Below are 26,687 nucleotides of genomic sequence, written 5' to 3'. Positions count from 1 at the left end.
GTGTCTGTGGTGTTTTGTTTTCCTGTTTTAGTATAATAACTGCTTCTTTCGTTCATCTGTAAAAAAACTTTTTCACCCCCTTAATTAAGACTTGGACTCCCCCAAAAGAGGTGAAAACAACAGGTTGTATATTTCGCACTCTGTTTCTAACCAAACTTAAGAGAATCTTCCTGAGATTGACTAGCGTTTGGCGGAGAAGAGAGACGATATTTATGAAACTGTGAAGCTCAAGTCCCACATCTCACATGACCACAATGTAACTTTTAAGTTAAAATAAACAATTTTAACTGTGGATTTGAACCCAGGCTGTTGCGGTGCTGCACCAGCATGTCTGAAAGAGCATGCACACTAACCCAGTGAGCTAACAGGGAAGCCTTGCTTTCTTCTGATTTTCTGACACCCTAGTCTGCAGGTTGTTACAACTAGATAGTTCAATGTCAAATTTGATGTTGAGTGAAGATTGTTATGATCCCTGATAGCTTAGTGGTTAAGGATGTGGGCTACTGTGTGAGGGGTCTTGTGTTCTAATCTGGCTGGAGGATCTTCTTACAGTAGAATTTTTGCTCTTGGACTTAATAAAACTCGACTTAATAAAACTGATAAAAGGTACAGGTTATTAAATGTTATTTTTATACTCTTGGTTGAGCCTTTCCTGTTGGGACAGTTGGGTATCTGTAAAGACAGTTGGGAGAGGGGATCTGGACAGTCAGGGAGTGTGCCGCAGTTACAGGGATCTGGGCCCACGGATGTGTTTGGCACTACGCTCTGTGCTGGTTTTGTACCCAGGTCGTTTGGCCCTTGTTCTCAACCCACTAGCCAGAGCTAATCATCATCTCCTCCTCCACACCAGGCAGTACTAGTAGAGCTAAACATAATCTCCCCCTCCACACCAGGCAGTACTAGTAGAGCTAAACATCATCTCCCCCTCCACACCAGGCAGTACTAGTAGAGCTAAACATCATCTCCTCCTCCACACCAGGCAGTACTAGTAGAGCTAAACATCATCTCCTCCTTCACACCAGGCAGTACTAGTAGAGCTAAACATCATCTCCCCCTCCACACCAGGCAGTACTAGTAGAGCTAAACATCATCTCCTCCTCCACACCAGGCAGTACTAGTAGAGCTAAACATCATCTCCCCCTCCACACCAGGCAGTACTAGTAGAGCTAAACATCATCTCCTCCTTCACACCAGGCAGTACTAGTAGAGCTAAACATCATCTCCTCCTCCACATCAGGCAGTACTAGTAGAGCTAAACATCATCTCCTCCTCCACACCAGGCAGTACTAGTAGAGCTAAACATCATCTCCTCCTCCACACCAGGCAGTACTAGTAGAGCTAAACATCATCTCCTCCTCCACACCAGGCAGTACTAGTAGAGCTAAACATCATCTCCCCCTTCACACCAGGCAGTACTAGTAGAGCTAAACATCATCTCCTCCTCCACACCAGGCAGTACTAGTAGAGCTAATCATCTATCATGCAATTCAAACTTGCGGAGCATACAGTGCTTTTGGAGACTTCTGCCGGCGAACACAGTTAAAAAGGACAGCAGTCTGTGTAATTACAGGAGGCTCCACTGGGCGACGCCTGGAGTAAAGACAGGTGATGATACAAACTCATTGACAATTACACACAAACAGCAAAAACCAGCACTACTTGGTTCAAAGGAGGTGTGCAGTGCAAAGGTTAAACACACCCAACTAAAGTGGACAAATACACGACAGTGAGGAATAGACCCCTTTGGCACCCCTTTGGTCATTTACCCCAAAACACACATACTAACCCCTTTGGCCATTTCATCCAAAACACACATACTAACCCCTTTGGTCATTGTATCCAAAACATACATGCTAACCCATTTGGTCATTTACCCCAAAACACACATACTAACCCCTTTGGTCATTTTATTTAAAACACACATAATAAACCTTTTGGTCATTTTATTTAAAACACACATACTAACCCCTTGGTCATTTACCCCAAAACTCACATACTAACCCCTTTTGTCATTTTATTTAAAACACACATACTAACCCCTTTGGTCATTTCATCCAAAACACACATACTAACCCCTTTGGTCATTTCATTCTACACACACATACTAACCCCTTTGGTCATTTATCCCAAAACACACATACTAACCCCTTTGGTCATTTTATCCAAAACACACATACTAACCCCTTTGGTCATTTCATCAAAAACACACATACTAACCCCTTTGGTCATTTCATCCAAAACACACATACTAACCCCTTTGGTCATTTTATCCAAAACACACATGCCAATCCATTTGGTCATTTACCCAAAACACACATACTAACCCCTTTGGTCATTTCATCAAAAACACACATACTAACCCCATTGGTCATTTATCCCAAAACACACATACTAACCCCTTTGGTCATTTTATCCAAAACACACATGCTAATCCATTTGGTCATTTACCCAAAACACACATACTAACCCCTTTAGTCATTTATCCCAAAACACACATACTAACCCCTTTGGTCATTTATCCCAAAACACACATACTAACCCCTTTGGTCATTTTATCCAAAACACACATGCTAACCCCTTTGGTCATTTACCCCAAAACACACATGTCAACCCCTTTGGTCATTTCATCAAAAACACACATACTAACCCCTTTGGTCATTTCATCAAAAACACACATACTAACCCCTTTGGTCATTTACTTCAAAACACACATACTAACCCCTTCGGTAATTTTATCCAAAACACACACACTAACCCCTTTGGTCATTTTATCCAAAACACACATACTAACCCCTTTGGTCATTTATCCCAAAACACACATACTAACCCCTTTGGTCATTTATCCCAAAACACACATACTAACCCCTTTGGTCATTTTATCCAAAACACACATACTAACCCCTTTGGTCATTTACCCCAAAACACACATGTCAACCCCTTTGGTAATTTCATCAAAAACACACATACTAACCCCTTTGGTCATTTATCCAAAACACACATGCTAACCCCTTTGGCCATTTACTTCAAAACACACATACTAACCCCTTCGGTCATTTTATCCAAAACACACATACTAACCCCTTTTGTCATTTTATCCAAAACACACATACTAACCCCTTTGGTCATTTAACCCAAACCACACATGTTAACCCATTTATCATTTTATTTAAAACACACATACTAACCCCTTTGGTCATTTGATTTAAAACACACATACTAACCCCTTTGGTCATTTGATTTAAAACACACATACTAACCCCTTTGGTCATTTGATTTAAAACACACATACTAACCCCTTTGGTCATTTTATTTAAAACACACATACTAACCCATTTGGTCATTTTATCCAAAACACACATGCCAATCCATTTGGTCATTTATCCAAAACACACATACTAACCCCTTTGGTCCTTTTATTTAAAACACACATACTAACCCCTTTGGTTATTATGGAATATGGAAACAAAAATGTGGTTCAATGTATCACCACTAGATGGTAGAATAACCCTACTGCAACATATTTTAGGTGATAAGGAGGAAATTCAAGCTTTTTTTTTATGTAACATAAAAAATATATGACTATATCTTTATTTTTCACGGTTCAATAGCAGAGGGGTTGTGTGCAACACTGAGGTGGTGTGGTGGCGGTAAGGTTAGCGAGTCTACCACTAGCTTCAGTTATCTTGTTCTCAGGAGCTTAATGGAATGTGTGTTTGACCTTGGAGCTCATAACAGCACAGATACTTTCATAGCAGGATATCTCATCCTCAGCTCCATGACTGCGAAGGCCTCACTGCAGCCGGAGGACTGTTCCTCTTCCAGAACTCCCACAGGTAGCTCTGTAAAATATCAATGAGCCGGGGGAAAACAACTTTACAGTTCTTGAGACTCTAACATTGTAGGCTGGCCTTTCCAAACATTCAGTGTGTGCAGATGTACATAACTAAGATGAATAGGACACACACATAGTTTATAGATCGGTCTGTCAGAGAAATGCTCTTTCTGTTGAGGGACCTTGGCCACCCGGTACATAACGGATGGTCAAGTCCTTCATTAGCAGAGAGCCATTACACCCACTAACCACGGAAAGTGCCCTTGATTTCCCTAGGCCTTGTTACGATTGCACTTTAAAAGAGAGCTGAAACATGGTTTGGGATTTAATTAGCTATCAGCCCACTTGAGCAATAAACAGGTGCGACAAGTGATTAAATATGATTTGGCCTCAGTCAACATGCTGCAGGGTTGAAAAACGATTCACTTGTTCCTTTAGGTCATAGGTTGGTCCCTGTGCCGGCTGGTTAGTCAGATCAACATGCCGAACGGAAGAAAAATACAGTTCATTAACACATTAAGGTCTCTCAAGTCTTGAATGCAGCAACTTAGTTCTTAGCGACACTTTGTATATCTATTATAAATGTACAGTGTATATCTAGTACATGTAGTGTTTGTAATTGGAAGACCAGTACAAATACATCTGGTCTTGGACAGGAACATCGCTGGGCTCTCATAGGAGTTCTCTTTCAATTACATTACCAGTATCCAACGTGTAAATAAATGCTTGAGAAACCTATTAATCTCACCACTCAGGTGTAATATGGCAGCCTGAATGACTCATTTGGAGGCTTGACAAGACTGGCAGCTTTAGGGACCTGCATTAACTGTTTAGATGTGTGTATGTCGACATTTTGGAGTTTCTTTTAGGGATTATAATGCCAAATCACCCGAACAAGAGCAGTGTCTCCCTACTTGAACTGTTTCAGAAAACAATGTTGTAGTGACAACATTTCAGGTTTAAATTTTGGTTGTTAATTTTCACCACTGATTCAAGTGTGCAGGATGAAAGGTTGTTCTGACTCATCTGACTCTATGGCTAGCTTGCAATTTCTATCGTTCTTTTCCCACAATTCCTACTCACAAGACCCAGATGACTGACTTTTGATGTCTTTTATGTCCTTCTTCTTCAACAAAGAACAGAATCTCCACGCTTGCAGTAGTTGTACATATACACAATGTCAAACTAAACTAATAATTGCTAAACTTCAATATTCGCTGATGATAAAAAAGCTGTATGCTTCCACAGCTACACACGTCTCTCTGATCTAGTCATACATTCTCATTCTCACTTCCGTCACATGTGCAGCACAGGATATCATTATCCAATAGCAATTCACCATCAACATTTACCATTAATTACAGACTTTACATCATTAACTGTCAGATGTTCACTCAGAATAAATTATTGATTAAATTAAATATTGTAAATTAAATATTGAAATGCAAAATATCAACAAAGCATTTTCCTATGATTTGGCTCCTACAAATGTCATTTCAAAGTCAGAATTAACGATCATATTTCTCTCTCTCTATGGAATGCCACTTAATCCATCTTAATTATAAGTCTGTCTAACAGTTTTTGAATATTATATGTAGATATTACTCAAAATCTGTTTCCGCTGAATGACGGAATTAAAGTGTGATTAACTTGTCTAAGTGGTTTGAATTCGGCTCTGTGACACGACCATAAAAAAGACATATCCAGCACGGCGGCAGGCAGCACTTCCATCAGAGGACAAGTTAGACTGCAATTATTTAACCTGAGTACTATAGTACATGTACACCCAGGGTTCTTACGCAATCACATCCAGAGGATTTAGTTCTTTTTCATCAGCCAGGGCAAATAGTGTGTTCACATATAAATGGAGCTTGGCTGTTGGCTCCCTCCGGCACTGTCAGAAAGCTCGGCTCTAGTGCGGCCAGTGAACTCTGCTTGAACTGGGCCTGGAACAGCGGTGGGGCTGGGCTCTCTCTGGACACAATCTTCAATCTTCTGTATATCTAGATATCCTCCTCCCAGACAGAATACAGATTACCGAGCCATCAGTACACCGTTCACAGTCAGATCCTGGCAGCATTCATCCATCCAAATGTCTACGGCCATCTTGGTTTTCGTAAGACAGAAACAGTAGGCCGTTTGAGCCTCCACATCATGTTGAGCACGTGTATGATGTCTCTGTTTTATCTGCGATGTGTCTATCATGAACAGAAAAGGACTATCAGACAATAATCAAATCCCATTTGAGCAGCCACATAGACACTGGCTCTCTGCTCGGCCATGCTCTGATGACCTGGCAGCCGAGCAGGGCTGAAACCTGTTCAGCAACACAAAGACGTTTTCAAAGGGCATCTTCGTTCGGGCTGGAGCCCCCCCAAAAGTTTCATTAGCCCCCCAAAATTGTTTTAATAAAAAAATATATATTCAATTTTTTATGTATCTTCCTAAAACCCACTAGAGGACACTATTTAAAAGGTTATTTGAAAAAATGTCTTCTGGGGGAACATGCCCCCAGACCATAGGCAGACATCCCAGGGGGGACAGGGGGGACACGACCCCCCCATCCTGGGATAAATAGGATTTGTCCCCCCAATAAATCATTGAAAACACAAGGAAATCTAAATAATATAAATGATAATATGATATACTCAGATACAGTACACAGAAGATTCAGACAAGACGCTGCTGCAAAATAACGTGTTTTTTTGTTTTTATCGTTTCACATTAAAAACACATACGTAGCCAACATCACAAAATGAAAAAATCGGCCCTGCAAAGAACGATGGAAAATCTAAGCGATACAAACGACCAGGACTGCGTTTCCCGAAAGCGTCGTAAGCCTAAATTGATCGTAGAATCCATTCGACGAATCTTAGTTTTACGGGCCGTTCCCAAAGCCATCGTAGCTAAAGTGTCTCTTGAAAATTCGTAGCTCTTGAAAGCGCTTGATATACACGCATGTTCGGGAAACGTACGTAAGAAATATCGATGGTTTCGTTTTTTGCTCGGTCGTGGCTACGATCCATTGTTATCGGGAAACGCAGCCCAGGGCGATGTTCACGGCAGCCCACGAGTCCTGGGACGACCTGTACGTAGCTCGTCCCAGGCCAGGCTGGACGGCGGCTGTAAGGCATACATCATGATGAGAGGTTCAACACAGCAAGGTCAACCTCAGACAAGAAACCAAGAGATCACACACCCAGTTCTCTACATTATGATGACAGCAGAGTCAGTGTGTGGATCGAGTCGTGATATGAGACAATGAATAATGGATACGCTGTTCGTCATGTTGTATTCATGTAGGCGTGGTCGTATTCATGGTCGATAATCGATCGGAAAGGCTCAGCATAAACATGTGACCATGATTCCTTGGGAAGTGAACCCAGAGAGCTGCTCATTGCATGGACTGCTTTCCTTCCTCTCTAAACTCACGGCTACTAAGGGACACTATGACTGGTATATGGTCTGGTGAAAGGCTGTCTGATTCGTCTGTCGAGATGACTCACTCTTTAGCCTGGTACCCGTTTATGAGCACAACAGCAATTTCTACAGCACTATACAATACACCCTGCAATGGGGAAAAACAACATCCTTAAAAATAGTTCCAGCTGAATTCAATGTACGTCAACACCTAATTATCCACAGCATTTTCATAATAAAAAATAAAAAAGATGACGAAATGATCCTTTCGTTTCTTGCCTGGGTTTGGGGTGTTTTGATAGTGGAATGAATTCGCCAAAGATGAGGTGTAAGCCCAAAGGGGCCCTCAGTCAGGTAATTATGAGAGACATTTGGCCTAGGCATGTTCTCTTTCAGGATAACAATGTTCCACACCCCTGACTAGCTAGACATAACCTGGAGTCTAATTCATTTAAATTGAATTTCAAATTTCTCGTCAGAATGTAGTGCTGGTTCAACACACCTTTATGAAACAGCTCAATGACCTGGAAATCTGCATTACATCTGTTTACATTCAAACTGATGTAATCAATGCTGAAATAAGAAATAAATTAAATACTGACTTGGAAAGAGTCACTTTGTATAAATTAAATACATTTTTGCAGCCTAATTTACACTGGATGGATTCACATTGTTAAACCTTTATGTATTGTCAACAGTACCAACAATCACATTCCAAGACATCATTTGCCACCCTTTAAAAATAATCGACAAGATGGACACGGTAGGTCACATATGAAATCTGATATAAAGAACCATATCCAATCTGCACATTCTATTTCTAGTTCTTGGCCTGCCCTGTCTCACAGGGCAGTTCAGAGAGAGAGAGATAGAGAGAGAGACAGAGAGAGAGAGAGAGAGAGAGTCAGAGAGAGAGAGAGAGAGAGAGAGAGAGAGAGAGAGAGAGAGAGAGAGAGACAGAGAGAGAGACAGAGAGACAGAGACAGAGACAGAGAGAGAGAGAGAGACAGAGAGAGAGACAGAGAGAGAGAGAAACAGAGAGAGAGAGAAACAGAGAGAGAGAGACACAGCATATGGCACGTACATGTACAGCAAAGCAACATTGCAGTCCAGCATACGCATCAGCATTAAAGAAAGAGAGATAGTGAGAGACCGAATCCAAAAGATAGCGGCGCATGCAGTTTGAACAGTTCCCAGCTGTCTACGGAACAGTGTTGGCAGTATAGCGCAGACTGATTCATGATGAGGCGTTTACAGATGTCCTGTACAGGGCTGGCCCCATCCTGACGTAAGCTATGTGTCTGTATTGCGAGAGTGTGTGTTTATGTGTGCGTGTACTGTGTGTTTGTGTGTGCGAGGAGAGCCAGTGCCTCCACACAGGTCTCTGGGAGCCGTGGAGGGGGAGAGGAGGGGAGGCTGCAATCCTCCTGGATTAACAGTACAATACCAAAGACGCTCAGCCTGTTCTTGTGACAGCTCCTTCCCTCGATCAACCGCAGCAGGCAGGCCAGTAGTCAGGGCTTGTAGACAGTACCCAGGCCCTCCCCTCCCAGCTGTCTCTCTCCGTCCTGCCTGGGAGAAGCGTGGTTCCTGGGTGGCACCCCCCTCTGGTCAGAGCTCCAAGCCCTCTGTGCTGGAGGGACTGGGGGGGGCTAAGGTGGGGGGCTCAGCAGGCGATCTCCTCCAGCGTGCCCAGGGTGGTCTGCAGAGGCATTGACACCGTGTGGCTGACGGCCTCCGAATGGTTCCCCATCGGGTCACAGGAACTCTGGGGTCGGTGGAAACCACACACACACGCACGCACGCACACACACACACACACACACACAAACTTTACTATAGCTCAAAATATCTTGCTATGGTTTGAATGGCAAACGTGGGGTCTGGGAAAATGGTCATGGTAGTGCTGGGTTTTAAGAGTGCGTCCATGGTTGGATAACTTACCACATCCTCCCCATGGCTCTCTTCCTCCTCCTCTCTGCTCAGCAGATCCAGCAGTCTGTCCTTCACTACCTGATGTTGGTGTAAATCACACCAACACGTTGCATGAACAGATCATCGATGCCAAGGCATTTAATAAAGGCAGGCTTTAAACACAGGGGACAACTAGCAGCCAGGGATATAATTACGGAGGTAGAACTGCAGCAGTAAACATTACCTTGACAATTGTTTTCTTGGTACAGTCATACTTATACCAGACCACAGTTCTATCTGTGTACAAAACTTACATTTCTGTCATTCAACTGCTCTGAAAAACACTTTCGCTGTGTACTAATCTCGTATTTTGTGTTTGGCAGAGCTGTGTGCAGACCCAACAGGAGAGGGATGGACCCAAAGACAACTTAATGAAAAAGCCGTATTATACCTCCCAGTGACAGTCCCAGACAGCTCATCTGTGTGTGTCCTTTCCAGTCAGTGAATGAGAACATGTGTAAGTCTGTCAAGATTTGTGGGAGTGTTTCATATTGGAAATGTGGGAAGATGCCTAGGGGGGGAGAGATTTTCATGTTTGGCTAATGTATGTATGTGTGTGGGTGTGTGTGTGTTGGTGTGTGTGTCAGTGGGAATGCAGACTGTGTACAGAGTGTTTGCAGCATGACTTACCTCGTAAGCGTAGTCAAACAGCTCCAGGATAGTAAGGATGCTTGCACCAATGAACAAGCCCATCTGACCACCAATATCACCTGTTGAACCAACCGACAGTTAAAGTAAGAGAGACAGAGGGGAAGAGACACAGGTTTCAGGACAGAGTTAGTCGGTACACTAGGTAGTCGCTGAACCTACCTAATAAACCAGCCACCTCGTATGCTTTCTTCTGCTCTATGGTCTCATAGTTCAAAGACTCAAAAAACACGTCCAAGACAAGGATATTATCCCTAAGAAAGACAGAACGAGAGCGAGAGGAAAAGCAAGATCATGGAAATATAATGACAATGAAAGATCGAAAGTGAAAGAGTGAGATGAGAGGCATTAAGAGAGAGATGGTGAGCAACAGAGAGAAAGAGAGATGGCATGAGACGATATGAGCGAGATAGTGTGTTAGCGGAGAGAGAACGAGACAGTGTGAGAAAATGAGTAAGGAAAAATATTGAAGAGGAAAAATAATGCGAGTACATCAAAAAAATTCCAGAAACATTTACCATCACTAGGTTGTTTTTATTGTAATAAATTAATTAGCAACCTGTGAGACGACGTAGGCATACTCAATCTGTTTCCCAAGCTTTGCTCAGTGACATTATCCTCTGTCTGCTGAGGCGGTTATTCGAGTAATGAATAACTACATTTCATTCGAAGGGTACCGCTGCTATGTATTGAGCATTTGTCTGGCAAACCATCTGGACTGTGATCTATCTCTACACATGGGAGTGTTCAAATCCTCTTTACGGTACCTGCACACGGTTCTCACGAGTCGCACGGCCTCGTGGACGTGTGATGGGGACCGGCTGTGCCAGAGCAGACTGTCACTCACGTGATGTATTTCTCCGACCTGTTGAACTTCTTTTCCAGGTAGCGCGCTGAGGTCTTACTGGGGATCTTGACCATGGACAGTTCTTTGTTGTAGCGGGTCATGTTGCATGGTGCCCTGCAGATGCAATTACTGCTCTCCAGCATGGACAGCTTAGCTAGGGGGAGGCAGTGAAGGGTAAAGAGAGGGGAAGGGAAGAGGGAGGCAAGGCAGGGGGGAGGCAGAAGAGCAAATCTTGTCAGCCGTAATGGATGAGCAGAGACGTTGTCCATGACAACCGTCTAAGTATAGAGTGTTGAACTCCTATTGTTTATGACAGCTGGGGGGATACAGGGTTGCCATCTTTCTCATTCTGAGCGCAAGCCAGGGTTCACCCACACATACACGCACGTCTTTGACCATGCTGCTCTCTGCCTTAAACCATGTGTGCCAAACTACGCTCCCTCATGAAAAGCTCTGGCTGTTGTTGATGTCAACCTCATGGCAGAGAGTGAATACAGTCCAACAGGAACATCACATATCTGGCATCGCAGATGCCTCCCTCTCAACCCTGGCACTGAGAGAGACTGGCTGCTGGGTTTTAAACATGCTGTCCCCACTCAGACTAGATTCGGACCAGGAGAGAGCCTCAGACAGGAGACGGCAAAAGTGGAAATCCACTTCCTTCAGACGACACAAGTGGATGATAGCAAGCCTGACTAACTTGTCTGAAAAAGCGTTTGCTAACATCCACTCAATGGTGACGTTTAGAAGGATGTTTGAAACTAACTGATCTCAGCAGCACCAAACCCCGTCCTCCTAACATCCACTTTCCTGCTTCCGAAACCTCCCCCAGAAAATATGACCAAAACATCTTTCTTTCACAGTGTCTTCATTCTGCTGGATTGCCAGGAACCTCAGAGCTGGGAACCTGCCCGACATACTGATGTCCTGCAGGGTTCAGCTGTCACGTAATTGCAAAAGGAAATTCAACATGGCATCTTGGTCGCCTCTTATTTCCATTCAAATAAGAGGTTATTGGAGTTGGATAGCAGAGTGCATTCATTAGTCTGGTTTAATTCTCTCGCTGTGGCTCGCTCTTTCTCGCTGTCCTTTTTCTCTCTCATTTTCGCTTCATTTTTGTTCTTTTCATGTAATTATAAGGATAGCACGTTAATGTTTAAACACTTTCAGAAACTCAGCCTTCAGCTTTGGATATAATAAGCTAGTTACAGTTTGACAATCACGTCCACAAAACAATTATACCAGGGGTTATAATTGTTATTTATGAAAATTACCATATTTCCAGGGCTCCATGGCCATGAAATAGAAGGCTAAATAACGGCCTGTGCAATTAGCTGCAGGGGGCAAGACGCCTTCAAAATCCCAAACCTCGATGTAGATAAACGAATTCTGCTGTCGCCCATTAGAACAACAGAGAGCTCCACATACAGAACACTCTCCCCAAACACCATGACTGACATCTCTTGGAACTGAGTGAAAACCTTAACTGGTGGGTGTAACAATCTGGCTCCAAACAGAATGTGTACCGAAGGTTCAAAGTGTGTGTGTGTGTGTGTGTTAATGGTAGTTCAACCACTTCGCACCAAACAGGGAGCCAGAGCTGGACTGAAACCCAGTTCTATCCCCAGCTCCTAATTACTACTTAGCTTCACATTCTTGTCAGAGCCACACTGTGGAATTACAGAGCGGTAGATGGATCCTGCATGCACGCTGCCATGGCCTGCCCTCTGCAGCTCAAATGTGTAGGAGAGAGACACATTTCTGGCAATAATGTCGGCCGAATGTCGGCGATCGCTTCCATCTCACAAAGCGCATAAGCGTCTTTCAGTGAAGGTAATTGAGATGACTGGACAAAGCCATTTCATGAGTCCCTCCAGTGTGAGGGGAAGTTAAGTTAATTTGAAACTCCATACAGCAAAGGTAGGATCTGGAAATAGGGTAACACTTTAGATGAGCTCACCAAATTCACAATTTATTAACCAATTTGTTACCTATTAGTTAACGGTTTGTTCACCATTAGTTATTTATTGTTTATACAAAATGTATCATTAGTTAAGCATTTGTTCACACAGTTAGGGTTCGGGTTTAGGGCTAGGGTTTAGGTTCAGGGTTTAAGTTTTGGTTAGGGTTTAGCTTTATTAATGCTTTACTAATGATACATTTTGTATGAACAACAAATAACTAATGGTGAACAAACCGTTAACTAATAACTAACAAATTGGTTAATAAATTATGAATTTGGTGAGCTCATCTAAAGTGTAACTGAAAATAGGTTTTAGTTGGAAAAAAACTAATGATTCAGAGTAATGTCTTTCAGTCCACCTGGATGGGGTGAGGGGCAGCCTGAAGCGAAGGCTTCTCATGCTTCAAAACCTGGATGGGGTGAGGGGCAGCCTGAAGCGAAGGCTTCTCATGCTTCAACCTGGATGGGGTGAGGGGCAGCCTGAAGCGAAGGCTTCTCATGCTTCACAACCTGGAAGGGGTGAGGGGCAGCCTGAAGCGAAGGCTTCTCATGCTTCACAGCCTGGATGGGGTGAGGGGCAGCCTGAAGCGAAGGCTTCTCATGCTTCAAAACCTTTATGTCATCCTCCACTGAGGCAAAGAGAGTGTATGTTAAAGACTTAAAAAAAGGAGAATTACACCTACAGTAGCTATACTTCAAGTGACCAATCGTCATTTTGTGCTATGTGTTTATTCAAGTCCATATGTGTGTAGGCACTGTGTATGTGTGTGTGTGTGTTTGCTTATGCTTCTCAGCATTTAGACTTACCAAGTGCAGGCTCCGCACAGTCTTTATACTGCTCAGGAGTGCAGAATGCAGCATCGCCTATGTGGAGACACAAGGAGATTTTCAATGTATCTTGTCTTCAAAAGAAATCGGGTCAAAATGAACTACATTTACATTTAGTCATTTAGCAGACGCTCTTATCCAGAGCGACTTACAGTAAATACAGGGACATTCCCCCCGAGGCAAGTAGGGTGAAGTGCCTTGCCCAAGGACACAACGTCATTTGGCACGGCGGGGAATCGATCCAGCAACCTTCTGATTACTAGCCCGACTTCCTCACCGCTCCGCCATCTGAATCCCATAACTGCCTCTAAATTGCTTACGCCCCCCCCAAACACACAGCTCTGATTATTTTAGATGGTCAAGGAGAAGCAAACTATTCTTTGTTGGTTGGAATCTATATTGGCACTGCTAGGTGAGAGAGAGGGGGGGGAGAGAGGGAGAGGGAGAGAGAGAGAGAGAGAGAGAGAGAGAGAGAGAGAGAGAGAGAGAGAGAGGGAGAGGGAGAGGAGAGGAGATGAGAGGAGAGGAGAGGAGAGGAGAGGAGAGGGGAGGGAAGGGGAGGGGAGGGAGTGAGGGAGGGTGGGTGGGAGGAAGGGGAAAGAGTCAGAGAAAGACAGAGACAGAGAGAAGGAGAGAGAGAGAGAAAGAGGGACAAGAGAGAGAAAGACAGAGAGAGAAAGAGAGAGAAAGAGAGAGAGAGAGAGAGAGAGAGAGAGAGAGAGAGAGAGAGAGAGAGAGAGAGAGAGAACAATGATTTTGTTGTAATAAATGGTTTTATTCAGAGCTTATTTGTGATTTTCCACTTTAGAGAACTGCTGCCAAACAAAACACATGGCCACCCTTATGGGTTATTTACATTTAAATTCCCAAACAAACTAAACATACAGATTTGTTCCAATTTATTTTACTTTACATACACCCAAGTTCTCTTGTCTGGGTGAATTTCTTTTTTTTATATCTCTTTTTATAACATTTAAAACGGTTGACAAATTGCATTTGTCATAATAATGCCCCAAAAGATTGTAAAAATATTTTCCTTGACAAAAACCATAATCAAGTTTTATGTTATCTAGTGGTGAAAGTAGACGTAAGGCTTCAGAGGTGTGGGTGGGTGTGTGTGTGTGTACTTACCAGGCATGTGTACCATCCTGCAGTTGCAGTTCTCTATGATGTAGAGAGTCTCGCAGTCAATCCTGCAGGCTGTCACACTGTACACCTGGAAGAACCCTGAGTCCAGGGCCCTGGACTCACACTCTCCCCACGGGGGGGGCAGGTACGTCAGCTACAACACACAGCACACAGGCCACAGGTGAGCAGAGAAGCAGGTAAGTCAGCTACAACACACAGCACACAGGCCACAGGTGAGCAGAGAAGCAGGTAAGTCAGCTACAACACACAGCACACAGGCCACAGGTGAGCAGAGAAGCAGGTAAGTCAGCTACAACACACAGCACACAGGCCACAGGTGAGCAGAGAAGCAGGTAAGTCAGCTACAACACACAGCACACAGGCCACAGGTGAGCAGAGAAGCAGGTGAGTCAGCTACAACACACAGGCCACAGGTGAGCAAAGAAGCAGGTAAGAACTGCCGTCGGGGACTGACGCTCAAGGACCACACAGTCAGTACAAGTCGTCCGCTGGCAACTCAAGATGAAACTGTGCACGTTTTGGAAACAAGCCCCTCTTTTGCTGTCTTGTCCCGGAAGGATTTTGAGGACTCAGAAGGTCTGACTGCAGCGGGTCTTGGTATCCGAGCATGCAGTTGGGGAAAGGACACAGAGATCCGACGGGGCAGAGAGGAGCGCATTCACAGATCCACATGCTTTGGCTGTGACTTCCCACAACAACACGCTCTGTGAACACAAATCTCCCATCGGGCCTCCCTGCCTGTGGCTCCGGAGACAACGCAGCAAATGAGAGGTAGGGGACAGCAGGAGAGCCCATCTGCCCCACAACACATACAGCCTGTTCCAGCATCCATCTCCCATCGCGCTCTACTCCCAATCTCCAGTCTCTGTCAACACGATGCAATGCATTGTGGGGAACGTGGTTTCCCCTGCCAAAATGACAGTTTTTTGTTTTGTTTTTGGATCAAGGTAATGAATATCCCGCCAGTCAGAATCTGGCTCCTACACACTTGTTAGCCCAGAAATCCTTGGGCACAAGGTCCATCTATCAGAAAGAGATACTAGTTAGTTGTTTGTCTGATGTATTCCTAGTTTAGAATAATGCAAACGTTTAGACTTACAGAATAGTATGGTGAAGTGCCTTGCCCAAGGACACAACGTCATTTTGCACGACCAGAAATCGAACAGGCAACCTTCTGATTAATAGCCCAATTCCCTAACCGCTCAGCCATCTGACCCCCCATTTTACTGTACTCTTTTAACGGCTGTCTAACGACTCCCAGCAATCAGCCCTGGGAGAGACTTCTAGAGACTTCTAAACAGCATCAATTCATCTATTCAGACAGTTGCTCCTCGGCAGTCAATAACCTTCATCATCCCCTTCACAGCTTGGCTCATGTGGCCTGATGGACTAATTAGACCAGCTTTTGGCACAACCTGATTATTTGCGTGTAATCAAATAATCAAAGTGGCTCGATGTCAGCCGCCACTGTGCTGAGATCAGCTGACCTGATTAAGGGCTCTCTAATGGCGGCCCTGCCTCCCTGCCTCCCTGGTCTCCCTGCCTCCCTGGTCTCCCTGGTCTCCCTGCCTCCCTGCCTCCCTGGTCTCCCTGCCTCCCTGCCTCCCTGGTCTCCCTGCCTCCCTGCCTCCCTGGTCTCCCTGGTCTCCCTGCCTCCCTGCCTCCCTGGTCTCCCTGCCTCCCTGCCTCCCTGCCTCCCTGCCTCCCTGCCTCCCTGGTCTCCCTGCCTCCCTGGTCTCCCTGCCTCCCTGCCTCCCTGCCTCCCTGGTCTCCCTGGTCTCCCTGCCTCCCTGCCTCCCTGGTCTCCCTGGTCTCCCTGCCTCCCTGCCTCCCTGCCTCCCTGCCTCCCTGGTCTCCCTGCCTCCCTGGTCTCCCTGCCTCCCTGCCTCCCTGCCTCCCTGGTCTCCCTGCCTCCCTGCCTCCCTGCCTCCCTGGTCTCCCTGCCTCCCTGCCTCCCTGCCTCCCTGCCTCCCTGCCTCCCTGCCTCCCTGCCTCCCTGGTCTCCCTGCCTCCCTGCCTCCCTGCCTCCCTGGTCTCCCTGCCTCCCTGCCTCCCTGCCTCCCTGCCTCCCTGCCTCCCTGGTCTCCCTGCCTCCCTGCCTCCCTGGTCTCCCTGCCTCCCTGCCTCCCTGCCTCCCTGGTCTCCCTGCCTCCCTGGAACATTATTAATCAATGCATGACACATTCTCAACTCCGGATGATAAAGTACATTTTCTGTAGGAGAGACGTTGTTAAAAAAGCCTATTTCTGAACACGGCATGTAATAGTGTTATAGTGGAGAGTTGTGGAGATTGTGAGAGGGATAATGCACACATATCTAGAATATATAATGTGGTATGTTAACAAGGTCAGACTACTGCTCCCTCTGATGCAGTCCCACTGTTAGTTCCACTGTGCGGTCATTCCCACAATACACACATTTATCTCTATGGCAACGGCACAAGCATTTTGATCCTTAATCATTATATTTAGATCCTATTTCATTATATTTAAATCCTAAATAATTATACTGAGATTCCAAGTCATTATAGTTATATCATTAATCATTATATTGCGATCCTAAGTCATTATGGAGAGAAGCAATTATATCGAGAATCTAAGTCAATACTTTGAGATCTTAAGTTATGTTGTTTGTTACACCAATACACTACACTTTGAGTCCCGGCTTCAAGATGATTAAAAAGCAAGGCATCAAATTCAACCAGCATGTTAACAGTAAAAGCTTCACCACCTTGGAGCAGAGGTTTTGTAAGGTTATCTTTTGGGCGGACTCTGAGAGAGAGCATCACTGAGACTATGGGATGGACTGACTGGAGGGGGAGGGGGGGAGAGGGGGGAGAGAGGTTCAAATAAAACCATTTTGTAACCCGTCTTGTGGAGAACTGTAATCCTCAGACAGTGCAACACAGATAAAAAAGAAGAAGAAAAAAAAAACACTTTCACAAAGTTTCTTACACTTGAAATAGCGAGATGAAATAAAACTGTAATCAGTCACCTCTGGCAATCTATATTCTCTCTCTCCCTCTCTGTCTCTCCCTCTCTGCCTCTCTCTCCCTCTGTGATTTACTTCAGCACTCTTAGAAGGTTAAATGTATTTACTTTAAATCAATTTGATCTGGAACATTTACATGTTATTTAAACATTTAGCAGGAAAGGGTCGAGCTGAGCTCATTCCAGTTGAGAGCCAAGCTCACTCTTTGATTGGATCACTTCTCTCCCCCGATGACCACTGCTAGTTCAACAGTTCCCCTGCCCAGACCTCTGCCCTGATTAAAGACTCCCTTCCACCGCCTGATGGCGGCCATGTTTTCCTGCCCGCTCAGGACATATCTTCAGGGGGCTGTTCTAGAACACAGGAAAGAACATAACGCAGCGAGAGGTCTTTCTGGTTTTGTAATTCAAAGTGGAAAGCTGAGTTAATTATGAGGAGCTGAATTCATTGGTCTGCCACTGTGCTGGGGGCAGTGAAGTGTGGCTGGAATGAAAGCTGAGCAGCAGGCCATGTTGTACAGAGCCAGGTCTGAGGAAAGGTGTAGATGAACTGGGGATCCGACGGCTAACATGAGGCATTTATAGAACACTCAGCTTCCTTTTCCTCTCAGTAGGGTCGAGAGGAAATACACGTTTCCTCTCCTTAGATTTTTCATAGATTGTTTAGTTCTTAGAATAAGTAAGACTATTATACTTTTTTTTACTTTTAATTTAAGATCTGTATGTGTTTATTGTTTGCACCTTCCTGCCACAGTAAATTCTGTGTTTGTGTAAACCTAGTAGGTGAATAAACCAATTCTGACCTTCTCCGAAACTCTTTAAAAGCATGATTTATTTTCAACTCTGTTCTACTGAATGTACTGATAAAAGGATAGATATTATAACCGTTTTCCTTTTTGAGAGGAGTCTTTGTCTTGTTTTTTGTTTCAGAACAGTTTGTGGTAACCTGTGGAACAGTGATCTTGTATGCTAGACACACAAGTCATTTAGAAATGAGGAACAAGGCATTAATCTTGGCAGAAAGATGTCTTCTCCGACAAGGGCAATCAAAAGACAATCAACTCAACTCCCCATGGCAACCTGGGGTAAAAACAACTCCATAAAAAGAGAAAGAGAGGGCAAATAGAGATAAATAATCTAGAGAAATACGAGAAAGAAGAGAGATATAGTAGTGCCCATGAGCCACATAAGGTCAGTCTATCACAGACATCAAAGAGTGGAGACAGTCTATCCATCCATCTATCCATCCATCTATCTATCCATCCATCCAGACTGTGAATGGTGACACCGTGGGCAGACTGGGGCCTGCAGTCCAGATGACTCATCATGGTAGCCCTGTCCTACTCCAAACCGAGCCTTTCTCCAACCTGGCAGCCTGGTTTCTGGGTAAAGACCGGAATAACCCCATCATTGAGCAGCCCCTGGCTTAGCTACAGGGTGTGACTATAGGCCTCCCAGTGCACTTAAGTTTGAGGTTTATTGGGTCTATGAGGCCGATGGCCTTGATGCTGCTGTTGGTGGAGATACAAGCCCTTAACGACTGAGTGGGAATGAGGGGGGGAGCACCTTGGCTGACAGCAAGGTCATGGACACATGACACAAGTGGAGGTTATCATCAGTCAGTCATCGTCTTCGAAGAGACAATCAAGGATGAGCGCTAAAGAAACCGAGAGAACCGACACGCACAGCTATGATGACACACAGACAAGTACTGTAGACGCACACACTATAAAAAAACACTCCATGCCAAGAGCTCCACACCATGGTTGGTTAAAGAGGAGAGATGTTGCGGTCCCTTACCCTCTGTTCCTGCGTCGCCACGAAGGTCTGGAACCCCGGAGCCACTCCAAAGCCGAGCTCGTGGATGAAAGGAGGCTCCGCCTGGCTGTGGATCTGCACACGCACCCCGGCTTCAAAAGCTGTCTCTTCTGGAAGACAAATACCACAGGTGTCCTTGGATGCACGCTATGCCTCTCTCTGTCTCTCTCTGTCTCTCTCTGTCTCTCTCTGTCTCTCTCTGTCTCTCTCTCTCTCTCTCTCTGTTTCTGACTCACACATAAAATCACTTGTTTCAAGTAATTGTTTACAATCCATGTACAAAAACACATTTGTGCTGGCAGACTCAAAGAGTGAACGTCCTGGATGAAACCACCTTTGGAGAATTAGAGCTGGTGAAGAAAATCTATACACTTTCATTCCAGTCATCTCCCTTGCTTGGTTACACCAAGTCAGTGGATCGTCAGTCCATTTGCCTTGGCTCAACATCAAAAAGAGGGTGCTGAAATAAAAGATTGCACTGGCTGTATGCTAACTCTGAAGATGAAAGGAATTTTACACTGAACACACACACAGACACACACTCACAGATAGGAGAATTCGAGAATATGAAGGGGTTTCAATGGCATGGCAAATAAAAAATTCTCACAGAATCATAGTGCCAGGCACGCAGTAGCACACCTTACAGGAAGAGAAGTCTTTATCTAAATCAATAATTTTCTCTCTCCATGCTTTACATCCACCGGCAGTGTTCTTAGAACATTGACTCCAACCTTCCGCTTCTAGCATTGCAGGCAGCAGCTTCAATCAGCCTGCAGGGCAGCACAGCTCCTGGGTCTAGCGTGCCTGCTAACTGGGCAGGCGTGACAGAAGGCACAGACACACAGACCCCTAACTGCTGCTCTTCGATCTCCACACCTGCCCCTCACCATGGAAACCCATCACCCCATATGTCACCAAGACAGGATGATAGCTTTAAAATGAGTTCAAACATGCCATGGGCAAAAGGAGGGTTGTCTGCAAGTAGAGAATGACAGGGTCTGTTGTGTTCATACCTACTACCTAGTACTGCTTGCTTTTTGACCCCATTGAAAGTAGTGACTATGCTGCATATTGGGAAGACAACAGTTAAAGACACAAGCTAAGACAGCAGAATTATTCTGTATATAAAATCTATCATAAAATGATTATTATTACAGTACAGAGCAGGGTTAGATTATCAATATTTGCACAGTATCATCATTGTTTTCATCCTTACGCTTCCTCTATTTTTCTGAAAATATGAATCTCTGAATAAAGATCAGCATCTCAATGTGGCTGCACTCTCTGCATAATAGTTCACACTGTTATTCATTCTACAGGTCATGTGTTCAGATTCAACAGGTCAACCTCTATTATGGCTGAATTTCATTTCCTGGCATGACTGGCTGTGCTAGGTGTGATTCCTTCTCTGCTTGAATAAGAGGCTCAGGAGGAGAGGGGGGTGGAGGACTCTGTGGCAGGAGGCAGGCGGGGAGATTGGTTGAAGTGTGTGTGTATCTAGGAGCATGTGTGTGTATGAAATCAAATCAGCACAGGCTCAGCTAAACTCAAGCTGGCCACCGCTGTCAGAATTTTGTGCTTGTGGTCAGATAGGTTTCTTCAGTATTTTAACTTCTTCAACAACAACCAATCCCAAACCCTCCCTCTCTCCTTTTCTCCCTCCCTCTCCTCTCCCTCGCTCTCTTCTTGAGAGCTTTAACACATCTATAACCAAGGCCTCCCCACTCACCAGTAACACCCACACTGATTACAGATTTGTACAATTGCTAACAAGCTTTTCCGTTTAAGATACTTTTTTTTGTGAAACTCTAAATACAACAACAAACCTACATCACAAAATTAGCCAAGCAGTTAATGTGGCAGTTTAATGAGGGTGTCTGACCTGCCGTTGTTGGCCTTTTGGTGTATTAGTGTGCACGGGACATACAAAAATACTGAAATAACTTGACAGGGCAGACCTAGATGAGAACAGAGATGAGAGAGAAAAGCTTCTTCATGTTGGCTTTAGAAATCCGAAATGCACCAACTCTGCTGTTTGAAGTTCCACTTTCTTTTCTCTGCTAACATGGTAGATATCTGAGATGATGGCAAGTTATTAGAGGGAAAATTAAACGCCAAACCGAACAGACAGATGATAAAAAAAGGAGAAAATAGAGACTGGTGTGTGTGTGTGAGAGTGTGGGTATGTGTGTGTGGGTGTAAGAGAGAGAGATAGATAAATATAGGGGAAGGGAAGAAACAGAAGTGTGATATACTAATATTATAGGTTAGGACCTTTAGCTTCCATGGTAACAGCACACACGTATTAGTGAAAAATGTACAAAACACTGTGTGGTGTGCGTGTTTCGAATGAGAGACGCAGCACCTTAATATTACCGTATGGCAAATCAAGGAAAACATATTTAATAATCTGTCTGCTAAAGGAATAAAATTAAGTAGTGCAGATTGTAACGATGATGGACACGCACACTTACAAATATAGTAATGAAACGGTTTTGAACAAGTTATGAATTTTATATGAAATATTATTCGGTCTAAGATCTTAAAGCGTGCAGGTTGCGTAGCAATGATTGAGTGACTGAGTCTGCATGATTTCAGTCGGAGTTCACGTCTTTGAGATGAGAATTGCGGTTTGGAATTTCTGATTCACCGTCGTGGCATAGCTGTATTCCGTTGTACGCAAAACTCAGGTTAAAAGTGAGTCTTGGCAAGATCCTTTGGAATTCCAATCTTGACGGAAAAGTTGAAAGAAAATTATTATTCATGGCTACTTATAGAATACTCAGTGTTGACGTATCTTCCCTCAGGATTGGAAAGTTCTAGAAAGTCCAGTTGTGCACCTATCGAACACATGGTAATGCTTGTGTAGGGCAGGTAGTAGAGTATGCAGTAAGAATTTTCACACTGTAGGTGAAATAATTAGCTGCTAAGGGACTTTCTCACTGACTTCTGTCTAAACATGTTATCAACTACACAGATTCATTTGGCCCTTTCCTCATATATGAAATACATTTAAATTTATAGTTTATATTCCAAAGCAGAAAAAACCTCTTGGGTTCTTTCTAATTTAATTTGGAAGAAAAAAAAACGAACCAGTTTTGGATTTTTTGCGAGCTCGAGTAGAGGAGTTCCCGCTAAAACTGAGCAGTTGGGAAAGGGAACAACGTGCTAAGCATTACAGGAAGTGAACATCTGGTCACAGGCCAGTATGATCTCCTCATGTTAATGTAGAATAAGACATGCCAGAAGACTTGAGTTGTAGGCAAAATCTGTGGAAATACGAGAAGCAGTGTTGATAAAAAAAATAGAAAAACTGCTGGAGGCCTGGACTTTAATGACTGGAGGGGTGTGCAGTACTTTTAACAAACAGCCTCATCACACATCCCTGTTCGAAATCACTCAAACCCACAAGTAGTATCAGTAAACGCAGTAATTCATCAACATTCAGATACAAATCACAGGAGGGAGTTTCTGTAATCAGGGCAGCAGAGGACTGTGGTATTGACAAGCAGCTAGGTTGGGCGCCCTGTCTGAAACAGGATGATCCTCTTTAGGATTGTGTTTCTTTGAAATCCGGGTCGTCATTGAGGATTGTAAAGGAAGAATTCGAGTGGCACTGTGTCGATCTGAATAGTCAAGGGATATGGTTTTAATACAATTTATTAGACTATACAATTACATATGATTTAAACAAAGTACTTTGTGATCCGTCTTGGCGAAGGGTGTGATAGCCACAAATCGTTCGCAAGAGTGATGATCAGCCAGCACACATGCACTGCCTTATATAAACTTAAGATCAAATGGCATTCTATATGGTCAATCAATCAATGAAACAAACTCTGTGATTGGCCAACTCAACTTGGTGACAGTTTGAAACAATACATCTCCTATGTGTCCCGAAGTTCTTTGATGTCACAGCTCTCTCCAGAGCAGTAGATAATAAAGCCACAGGGGTTGACCAGTCAAATGGTCAACTGTCCTTTGTGTGACCATCTTCAAACAATACTTTTAATTAACACAAACAATGAAACAGGACACAGTCCTTCTAGCCAAAGTTCAGAGCAACTGTCTCATTGACCCCTTACAGTAACCAGAGGACAGAAGGCCATATAAAATGCTTCACCCATCCCCCAGGGCAAGCTGCCCACAGAGCCATCAGCACCTCACATTCCTTTGAACTCGACTTAATTATCTTCCCTTCCTGTCTCTTACCAATGAACATAGAAGATTATAGATTTCATACACATACATCTATGCATATGACCAACATTTCCATTACATTTCCATTCTTTTTTTTTTTTAAACAACACCATAATTCAAACAGTGCATTGAGAAAAATAAAAATCAACATCAAAATAAGTATGCAATGCAACTCAGTAAAAAACATCCATACCGAATACAAACATACACAAAGCAAATGTAGTCCCATCAATCTAAACATACCCTTATATTTAGAACATAAGAAGCAAACACATTAATATCTTCTTCTGTAAATCTGATTTCATACTATCATTCACATTGACCTCTTCTTCCATCTTCAGTTGGCTATAGGCAATCTTCTTTCAGGCAGTGTAGTCTAGTCGAACCAATTGCAAACGACGATCAAATTGCTCGCAGCAACTTTCAACGACACTGCACTTTGCGTACAGCTCGGAAATTTTCTTGGTACTACGCAGAACGCGCATCCTCTCCTTCCGTCTCCAGGCAAGGCGCACGCTCGCCATGGTTAGCGTGTATCCACGTTGCTCTCCCCTCGATCCTAACCGCCGGATTAGTCGTCAGGAGAATCTGGTATGGTACCAGGACTTGCGTTTCAGGTCCTTCACCACGATCCAGTCCCCTGGTATCAAATCATGCAGCGGTCCAGTCACCGGAAGAAGAATAACCTCCACCTGCCTGTGAATCTCACACAAAGTACACTACATTTATATTTGAGATTCTCTTCTATTTTTCTGTATTTAAATTCACCAAATCAAATCTCTCTTTGTCCAAGACATTAGGAAAACCATCCACTACCCCAAATCAGAATTTAATCTGCATGATTCCAAAATGAAACATATATCTTAGCCAAACTTATACCCCCTGTATATTTCTACATAGGTTAGATAGGTAGAGCTTCATAACTTGCTTTGGCTGCAGTCCAAAACAGGCTAATTAGCACAAACCATCAAAACCACAATTTATCAGACATAATGAGTCTTCCCAAATCAATTCAAACCCAAAAGTTATAATAACCCTCTTCATGCATCAATACCACAATAAAACATCCTCATCACAGCCTAACTGTTCATCCCAAACCTTGTGACAGGCTCTGATAAAACACCCAAATAAAACTTAAAACCACATTACAATCAAACTCAAATAAAAGTACATTGTAATAATCTTCTCTTTCTCATTTCAAAACCAAATTACATCCAATACTCTAAATTTGCGTCTTTGTCAATTTCTCAAATTTACATCTGCGCATGCGTCATACGCTTCCCATACTGGATCTCAAATTTCAAGCTGTAATTCCTTTACTAGCCTGTACCCGCCGCCATCGCTGTTGAATCTGTCTGTAAATTTGTTAGCTACAAATGTCGCTACCACAGTTGCAAATTCAACTTCCTGGACTCTCCTCGGTCTCCGGACAGCAAAATGCACTTTCTCCACGTTTTCGTTGTTAGCCATTAGCTAGCTAACAAAGTCACAGCTTTGATCTTTTCCTCTCAGATCCCAAAGCTATCCCAACGATTTGTTAAAGACTTCGTTCAACAGGCTGGCCTAAAACGGAACTAAAATCATATCAACCTTTCTAATCACGTCTTCATAACCCTTTACATATTTCTTTAAACAACCATCACATCTGTGAACTTCCCACACAAATGAAAATAAAAACCATCAATTGCTTCCATGTCAATGGATATCTAGTACGCACATGTTACAATCAAACGTAGATATTACAGTAACCTCATTCACACAACACAAAACCGAAGCAACATTTCCAGATAAATTCAATACGTAGGCCTAAACAAAAAACATTCCTTTAACAACATAAACTGAAATTTCCGTTTGCACACACAAAAACTCTATAAACGTTTCAATAACCTTGGATTGTAATTCTTCGAATGAATATCGCTTTCGTTGCCAAAACTGGCCTTTAACAATTATCTGACCCAAGAACCGAAATTTAGCAGCGCCATAGCCTACTAATCCAATATCGAATCAAGCTCATAAGATAAACTCGGTCTGTACATGATTTCCAAATCAAAAGTATGCCAACTCACAATATTTTCTTAACTTTGACAAAGAAACAGAAACACACATGTGTTTCAAACCAATACATTTCTATTTTCAACGTCAAATTCTCTTTCAGATGAGTGTATTTTTTGTTTTCTCTTTTTTTTTTTTTATCACTCATGATGTTGTGGGCCACTGCACGCAGAATGAGCCGCTAGACTCAAGCGCATGCGCCTCTTTTCAAATGGAGAATTCAGCCAAAGAATTAACATTAGCATTTTCAAAAACAGACTGTCTCCATCCTCAAAACAAATCAGACATTTGTAAATCTAACATCAAATATCGGTTAACACACTGTTGTAAAACAATATAACAAGTCAATCGTCACTCCTCTACCAACGATGTCATAACCGATAAACATCCATAAGAATCTGAAGAGAATATAACAAAGTCTCTCCCAAGTGTTTCATCTGTGTACGTGTGTCAACATAGTAGCCTTCGTCACCAGTTCGGACTTCAATTTACGGTCAAGAATTTGCGAGTTTGCCCCCAATTTCCAGAAAACTTTCAACAGTGATGACACATCTCCGTACATTCACGTCCATAATGCTCAAATACACCCAATCAAACCACACATTTTGTGCTCAACATAGATTGACCATTCCTATCCAATCGTGTTGGCCTAACTTTGTGTCTTCGACTTTCCTACATGTTTTCCCACCACATTTAAACATGTTCTGCATTCACTTTGATCAATCGTAACTCAGTGCTGTCCCTTGCCTATAACATTCTTAAACTCGTTCAGGGACTCAAACCCTTTTGTACCGGAGGGGACTTTAACTTCTCCTTCTTAGGGACTCAAACCCTTTTGTACCGGAGGGGACTTTAACTTCTCCTTCTTTTGAATAATAGGCAATAGTGCAATAGTGCAAGTCAAAGCACAAGCCGCAATCTTTGCGGGAATCCAAAGCAAATCTATAAACAAATTCCAGGATCCTG

At 43.6% G+C, this 26,687-nt stretch overlaps 1 protein-coding gene across 2 annotated transcripts in view; it reads right to left on the bottom strand.

Annotated features, from left to right (window-relative positions):
- Positions 1-8,247: 8,247 nt before the first annotated feature.
- Positions 8,248-26,687, bottom strand: part of asic2 (acid-sensing (proton-gated) ion channel 2) — a 160,376-nt gene continuing 141,936 nt past the window's right edge. For both annotated transcript variants that reach the window (XM_047038897.1, XM_047038896.1), the window contains 8 exons: positions 19,452-19,579; positions 14,644-14,794; positions 13,492-13,548; positions 10,722-10,875; positions 10,037-10,128; positions 9,857-9,936; positions 9,197-9,265; positions 8,248-9,020 (listed from right to left, as the gene is read on the bottom strand). In XM_047038897.1, the coding sequence (XP_046894853.1) occupies positions 8,919-9,020; positions 9,197-9,265; positions 9,857-9,936; positions 10,037-10,128; positions 10,722-10,875; positions 13,492-13,548; positions 14,644-14,794; positions 19,452-19,579 (833 nt within the window). In that variant the 3' untranslated portion in view covers positions 8,248-8,918. The remainder of the gene's footprint in view (positions 9,021-9,196; positions 9,266-9,856; positions 9,937-10,036; positions 10,129-10,721; positions 10,876-13,491; positions 13,549-14,643; positions 14,795-19,451; positions 19,580-26,687) is intronic.

Source organism: Hypomesus transpacificus, chromosome 17 (genome assembly GCF_021917145.1).
Source record: "Hypomesus transpacificus isolate Combined female chromosome 17, fHypTra1, whole genome shotgun sequence".
Lineage (NCBI taxonomy): Eukaryota > Metazoa > Chordata > Actinopteri > Osmeriformes > Osmeridae > Hypomesus > Hypomesus transpacificus.
Note: the sequence above shows the minus strand (reverse complement) of the source record. Positions and strands in the feature narration are given on the sequence as shown.